The sequence below is a fragment of the Schistocerca serialis genome, chromosome 9, assembly GCF_023864345.2.
Source record: "Schistocerca serialis cubense isolate TAMUIC-IGC-003099 chromosome 9, iqSchSeri2.2, whole genome shotgun sequence".
Lineage (NCBI taxonomy): Eukaryota > Metazoa > Arthropoda > Insecta > Orthoptera > Acrididae > Schistocerca > Schistocerca serialis.
This window is the reverse complement of record NC_064646.1, coordinates 276,372,338-276,385,761: the sequence shown is the minus strand read 5'-3', so window position 1 is coordinate 276,385,761 and position 13,424 is coordinate 276,372,338. Positions and strand designations below refer to the sequence as shown.

The 13,424-nt window shown below is 37.3% G+C and overlaps 1 protein-coding gene across 4 annotated transcripts in view; it reads left to right on the top strand.

Moving 5' to 3' along the window:
* LOC126419798 (protein bric-a-brac 1-like) overlaps window positions 1-13,424 on the top strand; it is a 194,345-nt gene that overhangs the window by 128,030 nt on the left and 52,891 nt on the right. The window contains exon 6 of one of the 4 annotated variants that reach the window (XM_050086985.1): window positions 7,864-8,114. The exons of the other annotated variants lie outside the window; for them this stretch is intronic. Coding sequence (XP_049942942.1) covers window positions 7,864-8,114 — 251 coding nt within the window. The remainder of the gene's footprint in view (window positions 1-7,863; window positions 8,115-13,424) is intronic. 4 annotated transcript variants of the gene reach the window in all.

The following is a 13,424-nucleotide window of genomic DNA, read 5'->3' as shown; positions in this document are numbered from 1 at the left end:
TTTGTTGTTGGTTTACTGACTATATTGTGAGAAGAATAAACCAGCCTATTGTGCTTTTAAGCTAAGTGCTACATTGCACTGCTTTTGTATCCTATGGTTTATTGAGTAAAGTTTTGTTCTATGCAGATTGCAAGAGAATAAATGACCAAAAAAAGTGAGAAGGCTAGTATTTTAAGGTATGCTGGATAAGTCAGTATTAAGGGACTAATTTTATTTCTGCTCCAGAACTCATTTGTTATCTGGAATGTATTAACAATTTTAAGGAAACAAATTTCGAAGAGAAGAATGATGTGCCATTGACTTCATAAATAGATTGTCAGACTAAAGAGTGCTGCAGAATAATAAAAGAACTCTTTAATTTAGTGCTATTGATTTGAGAATAGAAAGTCCTGTGTAGAGTACAAACAATGGAAGGAGTAAAGTTAACAGCGTCTCAAGTAGTTAAGGTACTAAAGGGTTTGATCGGTATCTAATAAACATTTTCGATGTTAAAAGTTTCGGGTGATGTCAGTCTTGTTTGTACACCCGCTGACCACCCAGCTGTACAGTGAATTGTTAAATTTACTTCTTCCATTATTTCTAGTACTGTTGAAGATAATCTTACCAGGAAATACAGCCATTCACCCTGGTGGGCTCTCATTTGCAAGTTATCGACGAAACAAATTCAGAGTTTTGCTTGTCGCTCAGTAGCTTTAAAATAGTAATGTTGTTTCAAGTGAGTGCATAGCATAATGGCTAGGATACGGGCTTCGCATGCAGGTTGTGGATTCAAATTTTGCTAGGTGCATTAAAAAAAAGTTTTAATTTTTACGGAGATGACTTTGATTATTATGTTTATTCATTTAATTGGGTTAAGTGTTACTTTTTAATTTCTATTCCTTTGTCATATCACTGTAATTATAACATCAAGTTTTTCATTTAAAGACAAAATAAAACAATGGTGGAAACTCCAGGTAGGAAAATGGACAATGTAGGAAAAGATAGATTGCTACTTCCCATACAGATGATATGTTAAGTTGCAGACACACACAATTAAAACACATTTACACATAAGCTTTTGGCCACAGCCTTCGTCAGAAAAAGAGAAACACACTCGATTCATTCACACAAGCAAGTACACCTCCAGCAGCTTGTCTCAGAATTTATTCTGTTCCGAGCTGCTGGAGTTGGTGGTCATATATGTGTGAGATGTGTTTGCTTGTGTGAATGAATGGTGTGTGTTTCTTCTTTTTCTGCTTAAGTCTTTGGTCAAAAGCTTAATGTGTAACTGTCTTTTAACGGTGCCTGTATGCAATTTAACATGTCATGTGTGTGTCTGTTCCTACATTGTTAATGACAATCTATTTATATTGATTCTGCTGTGGTGTGAAAAATGTTTTTTTCGTTACGGTATGTGCATTTTTTTATTTTATCCACTTACAAACACTTAAAATAAAAATTCATATTGCGCTATAGACAAAATAATGCATATGAAGATTTAAACGAAAGAAGGGGATTATAAGTAAACCAAAATTCAATCAAAATGAGGAATAGAAACAGTGAATGCATTAATGATGAAACGGAAGAAATGAAATCGAAATTATTGCATAAAATTAATTAAGATCTCATGTCTAAGTGGCAAAAGATGATAGGTAGAACAGTGAGAGCAAATGAAAAAGTTGATGCAGTGTTTGAAATGAAGTGACAAAGGAATAGAAATAAAAAGTTACATGTAAACCAATTAGTTGACTACAAATAATGATCAAAGCCATTCTGATAAAGATTTAAAAATAAAAATATTTAAAACACCTGAAGACCCACAACTTCTGCATGTGAAGTCCTTACTTTATCCATTACTCCTAGACAACAAGTGCATACAGAACTACTTTTTTTTTTCAAGCTGTTGAGCATCATGCAAAATTCAAATTGCCCTCCATCGACTACACGCAAACTAGGGCCACCGTGGTCGATAGATGCATAGTGTGATACCCATTAACTTAACCTACATCACTGTATAGATCGCTTTAGAAAGTCGATTCCACTGCTGGGGACCTCTCCTTGTTAGTGTTCTGTTTTTAAATTTTCGTGTTTAATAATGTAATATATATTTGTAGAAATCAGCCATTATTCTCTTATTATTGCAAGTTTACATTTGAGCCATATCCATTTTTTATGGGTGTTTTATTTTATTCTTTAGAGGGTGGCATTTTTTTACATGTTTCACATTGTTAATCTGTTCGCTGAATTATAAGGATGTTGCAGGATTGTCTTCTCTACAAAATTCAAGTTGTTTTTGTCTTATAGGTGCAACTTTTTCTTCTTGAACAGCACTAAACAGCTGTGCAATACGTAAGTGTTGATATAGGCAGTTATTTAAATGTAAAATAACAAATGACCAGCAAGGAATGATACTAAAATTGATGTATTCTTGCAACAGAAACATAATATTGTATTCTGTATGACTATATTACTTTCACCCAAAACTTGGCCACAACGCATTTTCTGTCTCTTGATTAAGTTCATCTTCTGTGCAGGAGGCTGGACACTGTCGCCATTGAAGCATATGACGAACAGTCTGGTCTTCTCCACAGTCATGCTAATCATGTTGATCATATTGCCAAATTAACCTTTTATCTGCCAATTCCAGATCTTTCTGTTCAGGGACTTTCAAATCGTCCATTTCTCATCATAGCCAGGAAGTAGAGTTTCTGAAACTGTTTTCCAGCCAGGGAGGAGGTAGGTCATAGCCCTACGTGGTTTAAACCCAGCTTTTTCAGCAGTGGTTCTAAGTGTTGTTGATGTTCTTAGGACTCCTACTTGACTTCAGTCATTGCGGGTGTGATTTGTGCGCATACAGAGAATGTCTCATCTGCCCAACTTCCTTTTTGTCCTTGCTATTTCTCTTCGAACAGGAGGCAGTGAGTGCTATTCAGTTCATAGTGTTTCAAATTGACTACCCATCTATGATCTGGCCTGTTTCCATAAAAGATTGTTCCTGGTGGAAAATTTTGATTTGCAGTCCATGCAGTCCTCCTTGAAAGTAACAGATCTATCGAATTTCACTCCTAGATGTTTTGGGGTTTCATACTGTTAGAGTTAGGTGGCTGACCATATCAACTTTAATTTGCGACGAGCATCTTTGTTCCTCAGATGAAAACCACACACATCTTTGTGAGATTTGGTTTAATTTGCTCTGTGCTGTAGTTAAGAGCACTCATGAGGGTGTTCTCAACTGATTCAAAATCTGTGCTCTGAGTGGCTAGAACAAGGTCATCGGCAGGCAAAGAAACTTCAGCTATTGGATGCTATATGATGGTTATTCATGTATATGTTGAACAGTATTGGTGCCAGCACACTTCCCTGCGCGAGGTTATTTTTCTGTAGTCTCCATTGGCTACACTGGTTCTTGGAAGTCAACAGAGAACCTGCACTTCCGCAAAAGAGCAGCAAGCCTAGTTAGTCTGAAATCCTCAGTTAGGTTTTAGATCATGGTTAGTAGTAACTGGTGAATGAAAGTGTCATACACTGCTGATATGTCAACTAATACTACTACTGTCATCTTTAAGAGCTTCAGACCTGTCTTATATAAACTGGGTGACATTTAGCAGCTGTCCGGTACAGCTTTCGCTGGGTTGGAATTCAGGTTGCTGAGGTATAAGTAAGGGGTGAGAATTACAGGTGAGAGGTGATTTAAAATCAATCTTTCTAGCAATAGTAGTGTGACTGGTTTAAAATTCTTTGGATTATTTCCTTCTTTACCAGGTGTCAGCAAAGCAATCACTCAGCTCCTCCACCATATCTTTTGGCTATGGCTTCTGCTCACACAGTTGTTGAAAAGTTGAAGAATCCGTTTCTTTGTTGTTAAGCCAAAGTATTTACCGTTTCTTTGTTGTTAAGCCAAAGTATTTAATTTGCTTTGTTTGTATATCATCCAAGCTTGTATATCACAGCCTTCTCAAATTCTTCCATGCTGAATGATGATGTGAGGTCACTAATCTCTTTGCAGTTTCTGTTTCTGTGATTTGTGGGTTGCCTTTCTGTTCAGCAGTATCTGATGTGGTATTTGGTTGGCAGTCATACTATGATGTGCAGTGGTCTTTGTTGGATCATTGCTTAGGTGTCACAGGATTCTCTGAGCTTTATGGCCAACTCTTTTCAGATACAAGCTTTCTATGGTTTTTGTCTACTTATTGCTTTGTCTCTCCCTTATAGAGAAAATGATATTGTTTCGTGCTTCCATAGTTGCTTCACTGAAAGGATTTTCAGATATGAGGTCTGGATTGTAAGCTTGCCTCCACCTGCCATTGTTATAATATCCATGCAGTTTTGCGTCGTGGAAAGATACAGACATTACTTAATGAAATCAAATGTCCTATGAGATTACTACACAGTGACCAAGCAATTGTAATCTAAAGCTGTTAGAATTGAGGCTTATCTTTTTTTCCTTGCCCTCGAAGGTAAAGAAATGAAATTTCATAATGCCTTTTAATTTTTGGGGGAACTGAATCTCTGGTTTGGCTAGAATGCAGATTGTTCAATATTACATATCTGATGAATTGTTACTGGGGATAAACATTTAATAATATTAATATTATTTGACCAGTATCTGTCCCAGTGACTCTATAAAGCACATATTATTTGTACATTTTTAATTTTTACTTCAAAAATTCTACACCATGGCTTGTTATTAAATTTTGTGTATCTTTGCTGGATATGCCAAAAAATCACCTCATTGACTGACTGTCCATTTCTCTATCATTATAACATGCTCATTATTGATCTACCTATGAAATGAGTAAGTTGATGCTAGCAGAAATCTTCAGTTGGAACTTCTTTTTTTATAGCTATAACATTGTTGCTGTTGGTTATGGTATAATATGGTAGTGGTGCTCTTCAGATATTTTAGAAAGCTTAAAGCAAATACTAGGTGATAAAAGATTTCTTTCATTTACAATGATTTGACGTTGAAAGATTGATTGATGGTGGGGGTGTAGGGGGGGATGGATGTGGGGAGAAGAACTGAGAATGAAAATAAAAACATTGGAGCAAACGAGAACCAATAAAGATAATTTCATTTTGTATATGTGATTACCAGCAGTGCTTGATGAGCGAGGTGATCACCTAACACAATGTTTTAAGTATCTAGTAGTTGTAACTCCCAAAGTCATTGTATTAGCATTCACTGTCTCATTTCTTGTTTTTTAGTTATTATTTCTGTTACTAATTTAAATTTCTTGGTTTTCCATTTGAGAAGTTCATCAGAATATCACATTTCAATGGATTTCACTATCATCTTTTTGGCAAAAATGATGTGAGATACACAGAATGGTAACGCCGTTTTGATGAAACTCAACTGCTTGGTTAACATGAGAAATGAAATTATTACAGCTCTCTGTGAAAAGCAGTGTAGTCATATTATTTCTCTTCTTAATTTTTCAATATGTGCACAAATGACAGAAATAATCAGAAAAAAGTCTTCAAGCACTACTTTTGCTATTTTTTCCCCTTGGTTCTTCATAAGTTTCATGTGTTGTATGTAGTATTTCCTTACCTAGTGAATAAAGATGAACTAACCATCTCGGAAAATGTTCAGATTAATTTCACCTGTAACACTGAGATCTGTCTGGGCATTCATATGATGATTTAAGGAATTTGTGAAAAACCTATCAGAATAGTTAGTCAAAAATTTCCTCCTTGCTCCTTCCTTCTCTTAACCACTGGATTGTCTTGTTCAGAATGAATTGTTACTGCCGTTATTGCTAGGAAGGCTTCTTGATTTTGATTATTTCTCTGAAAGCCTCAGTGGAAATTCCCAATCTTAGCAGTCTCAGTTCTTTCCTGCAACAGATACGCTGTGGTTGATGTTGTAAACAAAGTGCGAGATCCATTAGCCAAAATGGCTTCATGATTTTTTTTTTTTTTAAATTTTGTGCATCACAGATTTCAGTAAATGCTTATTTACTGTTATGAAAGTGTTCTGTGAATTGTCTGAAGGAAAAATGTTCAGTTGTGATTCATGGGTGGTCCAAATTTAATCATTAATTTTGTCTGTTGTGCAGTCAAATGCTCCTTGTAGATCATCAAGCCCTCCCTAAGAGACTTTGCTTTCTTCTCACTTAAAATCTCATGCAGTTTTCATCTATTGATCTTGTTAGGCTCCCAGTGCTGTATTCTAAGATGGTCCTTTTATTTTTTTAATATGCTATGTACTATTCAGTTATGCTATATTTTGTAGCCTTTCTGATAACTGCTTTAAATTTGTGGTAACATTTAACAGTAAGCACTCATGATTTATGCATATGGCACTTATGCATCAATGGTGCAGTCAACCAACTGATTATTAATGAGTCTGAGTGATTGAAGTTCAGTTATGTTTGTTAACATGCTCCCTTTGCTTGGTCAGGGAAGTTTGACGAGGCAGTAGTTTCAGTAAGAATTTCTTACTTTGTAAATTGGAATTATTGAAACTGCTCTGGTGTATTTTTAAACTGATTCAACCAACGAAAAACTATAGTGTCTTCATTTTAAGTGTTATTGAAACCTGACACGTATCTCTGTTCCATCTCTGCTGGGTTCCTTCAGTATTTAGCCAGAACTAGTTTGTTTCTCACATGCTAAGCCGTCACAGTAAAGCCTCAACAAACATAAAAACCTTCATTTATCGAAATGTACATAGGAGCTATTGGGAGTCACACGGGGGATATTTCAGGGAGGTGGGAATCCTAGCAATACCAATATGTTTTCAATAATAAGTACTGCCTGGTGGCGTGAGGCGGGTACTGTACACAAAAAGTAAATACTTGTTAATTGTTGTTAACCTTCATTAAGAGTATACTTTTTTGAGTTATTGATGTGCAAGAAGGCTCCAGAACATGAAAATATCTTTTAATTCACTCTTAGTAATACCAGCTCATTTCCAATTATGCGCATTAGTTACTTTGTAACCACCACAAAAAATGTAAAAAAATGCCAGTTTCATTATACGTGACTTTTATTCACAGCATACATTTTAAAGAGAAACTTGTGTGTAGGCAGGGTGTCGAACCAGAAAATATTCAATATGATGTACCTTGTGGAAAGCCACATCTACTACTAAGAGTCACTTGGGTTAAGTTAAAAGTTAAAACAATCATGGAATCTTGCAGAACTACTCATTAGAAACAATAAATATTTTTTAAAACATAAAGTATATTGTTGATACTGCCTAAGGTTAAAAATAAACAAATGCTTTCTCTACATATCTGAGTGTTAACTAAAAAAAGACCACTGTCATTAAAACAGTTATAGTTGAAGATAAAAATTCCAGCTAACATGACACTCAGCATTTGGTTTGCAAGCCTGATGGCATGCTTACGGTGATAGTTCCTTTCCCAGTTTCTCACTGTGTGTACTTATGCGGATGGGGTTTATCTAGTTACTTAACCAGAGGATGAATCATACAGTTGAAATTTGCTCTTTTGTGCAATTGCTCTGACATGTTGCAGTGCAACTTATCATTCAAATGAGAGACTGAAGGACAAAAATGGAAGTGGCACCTAACTACACAGGCCATGGCAGAATTTAATCAGATTGTTCCGCTGTGTCAACTAAAACCAGTAGAGTAACATCAGTAGATACTTGTTGTGCTTGACATGTATTAGTGGTAGTCAAAATTTTTATCTTTCTTCTTTTCTGTAGAAAGCAAATCATCTTTATTTCATGCCACATCTCAGTTTCTGTTGCTTACAAATTATTGTATATGCATGCAGTCCTGCTATACCACTTCACAGTTGACCACCTAGCTTTGTGTGTTAGTGCCTTTTGGTTGCATGCACTGTATGTACTGGAAGAAATGGCCCCGTGAGCCGGTGCGGGTGCCCACTAACGCAGTCGCTCTGTGGGCAGTGCTGCAGTATGCTCTGCCACCGTCGCCAGCATCTGCATACGCCCACTTCCTGCACTGGGGGGGTATGGCAGCTGTGAGGCCACCACACAAGCAGTATGCCCCCCACGCACTCGACCAGGCTGTAGAAGACTTCCGCAAAGGAAAGTTCGCATCAATCCGGGCTTGTGCCCGCCATCACGGTGTACCAATGACCACACTCCACTACCGCGTCAAGCTGAAACTGAAGGATTCAGCAAATGGACATGCTAAGGTAAAGTTGTGGAAATGAGTTTAGTTAGACTTGCCAACATCTTTGTCAAGTTACAGATTTCAAATTTGTGGTTTTGTGTATAGAGGTTGCAAAAATATCTCTTTCTTTGTCATGTTTTTTTCTTTTTATTGTGTTTAAAGACTTAGTATGGGTCAAAACTAGAAAAAAACCTGTGTAATCATACGTTTAAAAACACAGATACGTCAAGTATGGGCCATTTTGCTAGCGTCAAGTCTTTTCTCTGTACAATGGTATGGGCTGTCAAAAACATAATTTCACTGCTTGTTTTTTGGTGGTTTTGTTCGTCCTTGCATTTAGGGCATTAGCTACAGTAGTGTTATTAATCATAGCACTTAAAACTGTTGGCAGAACCTTCTGTATTGAAGTTGTACTGGTATCACCATAAAATTGGTAATTCTGTGTGCCAGAACAAAATAAGTATTAAAATGACTTCTTCAAGAAATGACGAATTCCATTGGTTTAGCCAATGATACTGATCAACAAGTCGTTATTCTGTCAGTTATGATTTCCAGACATAAGCTTACTGGACTTGCACAAATATTCTCTCTTGAATGAATATGGAATACATTTTTTATACTTTGCATACATTCAAGACAAAACACGCTCATAAATGCCTACAAGGAAATTTGTGTTGGGGAATGTGCTATACTTGCTACACTTTCAACTGTAAATAATTAAGATTTTGTGGGCACTATAACTGGCCTGGTAGAAAGTTCTGCTGATCAGTTGCTATTATTCTTATCTGTGACTTGGTATGTGGCCAAACCAAGCAAAACTCTGTTGACAAATGTGTAAAGCAGTTAGAAGTTGGAAAGAATTTTCTAAAACAAATGCTCTTGTGAAAAATTCCTCAAATATTTGTATAAAAATTTTCAGGAATAAATTTTGTTTGCATCTTGCTTCTGTTCCATCAGTCTACAGCGGATGTTTTAATGATAAAGACCTGTTCATGTTCTTCCTTTCTTTTAGTCACCATTGCCAGAAAAGCTTTTCCGACCATGCGTTGCTAGACGACTTTCTGTTGCCTAGGTCTCTCTCTCTCTCTCTCTCTGTCTGTCTGTCTCTCTCTCTCTCTCTGTCTCTCTCTCTCTCTCTCTCTCTCTCTCTCTCTCTCTCTCTCTCTCTCCCCCCCTCCCTCCCTCCCTCCCTCCCCCCCCTGAAAATGTGCAATTGCTGTGCTGAAACATCCTGTGTATATAATTATCACATGGTTTATGCTGTTGTGCAGCAGTTGTGCTACAGAAATTAAGTTACTAATTCTTAAGAAAGTCTCTGTTAGAGAAGTACGCAATGATTTCATCTTTCAAGATGACAATTTTCACCACACAAGTTTTGTCTCTTGGACAAATATGTAAAATAGGCAGACAATTTAGTGCATGGAGTGGCCATTTTGATTCTCTGGTCAAATCTCATACAGCATGTTTTGAATGCTGTGAGAAAGCACAATGGTGCTTGCAATTCCCCCACCAGATTTCCTCACCATACTCCTAGAATACTGAGAGCAGTTTTGTAAAAAGGGTGGTATAGACTCCTTACTACCTTCATAAAGATAATTACTTTGTAATTCTTCCTTTGGTTTATGGAAACCAATGCCTATATTCACTTTTTAAAATAAATTATGTAACTGTTGAGTAATGACACAATTGACATGCAACTTCTATTGAGGATTGGCCCTACAAAACCTACAAAATAAAACATGGAGCCTCATTTTTCTATTTGCCTTTATTTGTAGGTTTTTTGTATGTCAGAACATAATTCACTATTCCTACTCCACAAACACCGATTGTACAAATTATAATTACTAGGTCCTTAAATGTTTGTTAACAGGAGACTGTCAGTGTCTTGGCAGTGTCACCAGACATGATCTATTCATTCAGCCAAAGGTAAATAAGTCTACAGTTAAATATTCTGAAATTCGCACTTTCATAGACTTTTGTTGGCTAACAGGTTCCACTTTTTGCTGAATGCAAAAATATCTGCTCTCGTGTTCCAAAATAAGTCTGCCACAATCTTTGAAGAGAATGTAATTCATCAAATTAGGGTCTTCACTGTATGAGGGGTAGATTAAAGTTTTGACTATTTCCTTGGAAAAAAAGAACAAGAAGAAGAAAGAAAGCAAAATCAAGCTGTGATTATGAAACTTGGTGTCGTTATTCCTTATCTAAAAGTTCACCCATCAATACAACACATTTTGTCAATGATGCCTGACTCAGCAGTGACCTTAATTCTTTAAATCTGCCCTTTGCCTGTTAAGGACATGTTCCGCCTCAAAAATTGGCTTGTTTCGTCACCTGAGGGCAGAAGATCACTGGGTACCATGTCAGGAGAGCAAGGGGGTGAAGCAAAATTTGATAGTCCAATAAGCAGCATGTGTTACTTTGTTCTACTCAAAATGAGCTGGGACACTGTCATGGAGCAGAAACATCCTCTTGAACAGCTTTCCATGATTCTTCATTATCTTTCTGAATTGTCAAGAGATTCAGTACTATGCTCCTGTGACAGTTTGCCCCTTATGAGCATAATCTGTTAGCATCACACCATGACAGATACAAAAATACACTCAGCATCATCAAACCTGATTACTGTTAGGATTTTGCTTTTTTTTGGCAGGGATGAATCTGCACTTCCGCCTTGCTTTGCTCCATTGTTTCAGGGTTATAATGATACATGTAGTACTCAACCATTGTGATCAGGCAAATAAGATATTAGCTGGAATGGCCTGACACAAAGCCAACATTTCCGGTTATTTGGCTTGAGGGATAGTGGGTACAAACAGTTGTCACCCAGCAGGGTGAGACTTTTCTCATGTTCAAAATTTCATGGAAGATGTTGGAAAATGATCCACAACTGCTTTATCACTTTTCCATTATTGCCTCAATTGTGATACACTAGTCTTCAACCCCCCAGAGCCTTGATTTCTCTTGCAGTTTCCAGTTCTTCACAAATAGATGGTCTACCACTAAATTTTTTGTTTTTCATAGTAGTTTGATCACCCTGGAAGTGTCTGCAGCACCTAACAGCCACTGTGTTACGTGATGGTGAATTGTTGCCATACACTTCCACGACCCAGAATGGACTATTTTAGAGTTGTTCCTCTTCAGTTATAACATCAGTATCTCTTGTGGAGTTCTTTCTTATTATAAGCAGTGAGGAATAGAAATATGGTTCCTTGATTTGCATCCATATCACCTTCATGAAGCTTCTTGTGCAGAGTACTCAATTTCTGGTGGCCACAGCAAGTACCAATCAGAGTTGGGGTGAAATCTTAGTTTTATCACATAGTGCATAGTAGGAAATATCAGCCACTATTCAGGTTCTGAATCTGCGTCTGAACTTGCTGTCTGCCATCTTTACAGATGCCTCTTAAGTTGTAGTGTTGCTGGTTTCCATGTATCAGTTTGGTCCAGAGATATAACTAGCAGGCCATTTGCTTTATGTTTCCATATTCTTTTTTTTCCCTGTTGTGACTATATGCTAGCTCTTTCCTGGTATGCATTTGCCTGCTTACTTCTTTTAAATAACTTAATGTTTTATTGGAGTTATCAAAGGGAAACAGTAACCTCCTTCCTATAACAACATTTCGGATACTTGTAAGAAATTTTATTTCTGTGGGTATGCTATCAAAGCATTTTAAAATCATGAGGAACATATAATCATTGTTCCACTCTGTTGAACAGTATTGTTTTCAGACTTCGCGACTCATTTCGTGTGTTAACTGTTTTCAAGCTACATGTATAAAGTAAAATAAAGTAAGCACACCTCATGTGCCTTGTCAACACAGTTTTCATCACACACACACACACACACACACACACACACAGCATTTCGATGTGTGTTAACATAAGAACCATATAATGCCTGGCAAGTCCAGTGCACTATTCAGACACGTAAGTACCACAGTACAGTATAAACTGCTGTAAAAAGAAGTTTTGTGTCACCTGCATGCCCACAAATATAGAGGGACTGAAAGAATAAACCTTGTGAAACAAAAAAATGTTATTGTTAACCAAAATAAAAGCAGTCTGTTCAAAAGTGAACATCTTTGAAATCAAAATCTGCTGCTGTTAAACATTAAATGTCGGGTGGTTATAATTAAACTGCAGCTTCTCACAGATGTCAATTGTGGGTTGTAATTGTGGTAAGTAGCAAAACTGGGTAGGTATTATAATGCATTGCTGCAGAACTGATTATGCGGGGAGGGGGGGGGGGGGGGGAGGGCAGATCGTTTCATTTTGGTCACCAGATGCAAATCTGGCTCTGTGAATGCTAGAAATGTTTCCGTATGTAATGGATTATGATTGGGATGTGGGCATAAAAGGTCAGACAAGTGAGAAGGACATCATATTGATGTTATTTTAACCACCGTTTACACAATTTGTTGAATATGAGGACTGGAGATGTCAAGATGCTGCATCCATAAGATGATGTGATCAGCAGTTGCTTGCAGCAGTTCCAGTGGAATCTGAGCAATGTGTTGCTGTAGACTGGCCTTTAGATCAGGTAAGACTGAACGTGTTGCAGGTATATATTTTCTTTCAGATATCCCCAGACCTACAAGTCCCATGGATTCAGATCAGGTGATCTTGCCTGCCATACATTTGGAAAAGATCTGGAGATAATACATTGATGGAAAGTCGAATTAACCAAATCCTTCTGGGCGATGGACATGAGCTCCAAATCAGAGATCAGATGTTGTACAAGGAGGTCTTGAAAACATGGAGATGTCACAGCACACCTGACAGGCCCTATCGATGTATTCTCTTCAAAGAAGAACAGACAGAGAACAAAGATGCTTGTGAATCCACATCACAGGGTCACATATTGTGAGGGCAGCACTCTTCATCACAACAGTACCCAAAATTTGGCAGTTGAGTATTCACTGCTCCTGTAGTGTAAAATGTGCCTCATCCCTCCATAGAATATTGCTGATCCACATGTCATCTACTTCAATACTTGCCAGAAACCAAAGAGCAAATTCAGAACATTGCTATGTATCATGAGGCTTCAGTTGCTGCAATGTCTGGATCTTGTATGGGTTCCATGAAAAATAGGTAGCAAAACATTTCTACTGTTGACCATGAAATGGACAATTCTTGTGACACTGCATGAGCACTAGCATTATCTGGGACATGTGCTGCAAGTGTAGACTACTGTCCTGTTCCAGGTGTAGATTACTGTCCTGTTCCAGGTGTCACAACAAGTTCACCCTTAATTTGAATTTCATTGTCATCTTCTTTAAAACATTTCATGGCATCGGACCTCTCCTCAGACCTTTCAGTCAATGGTACT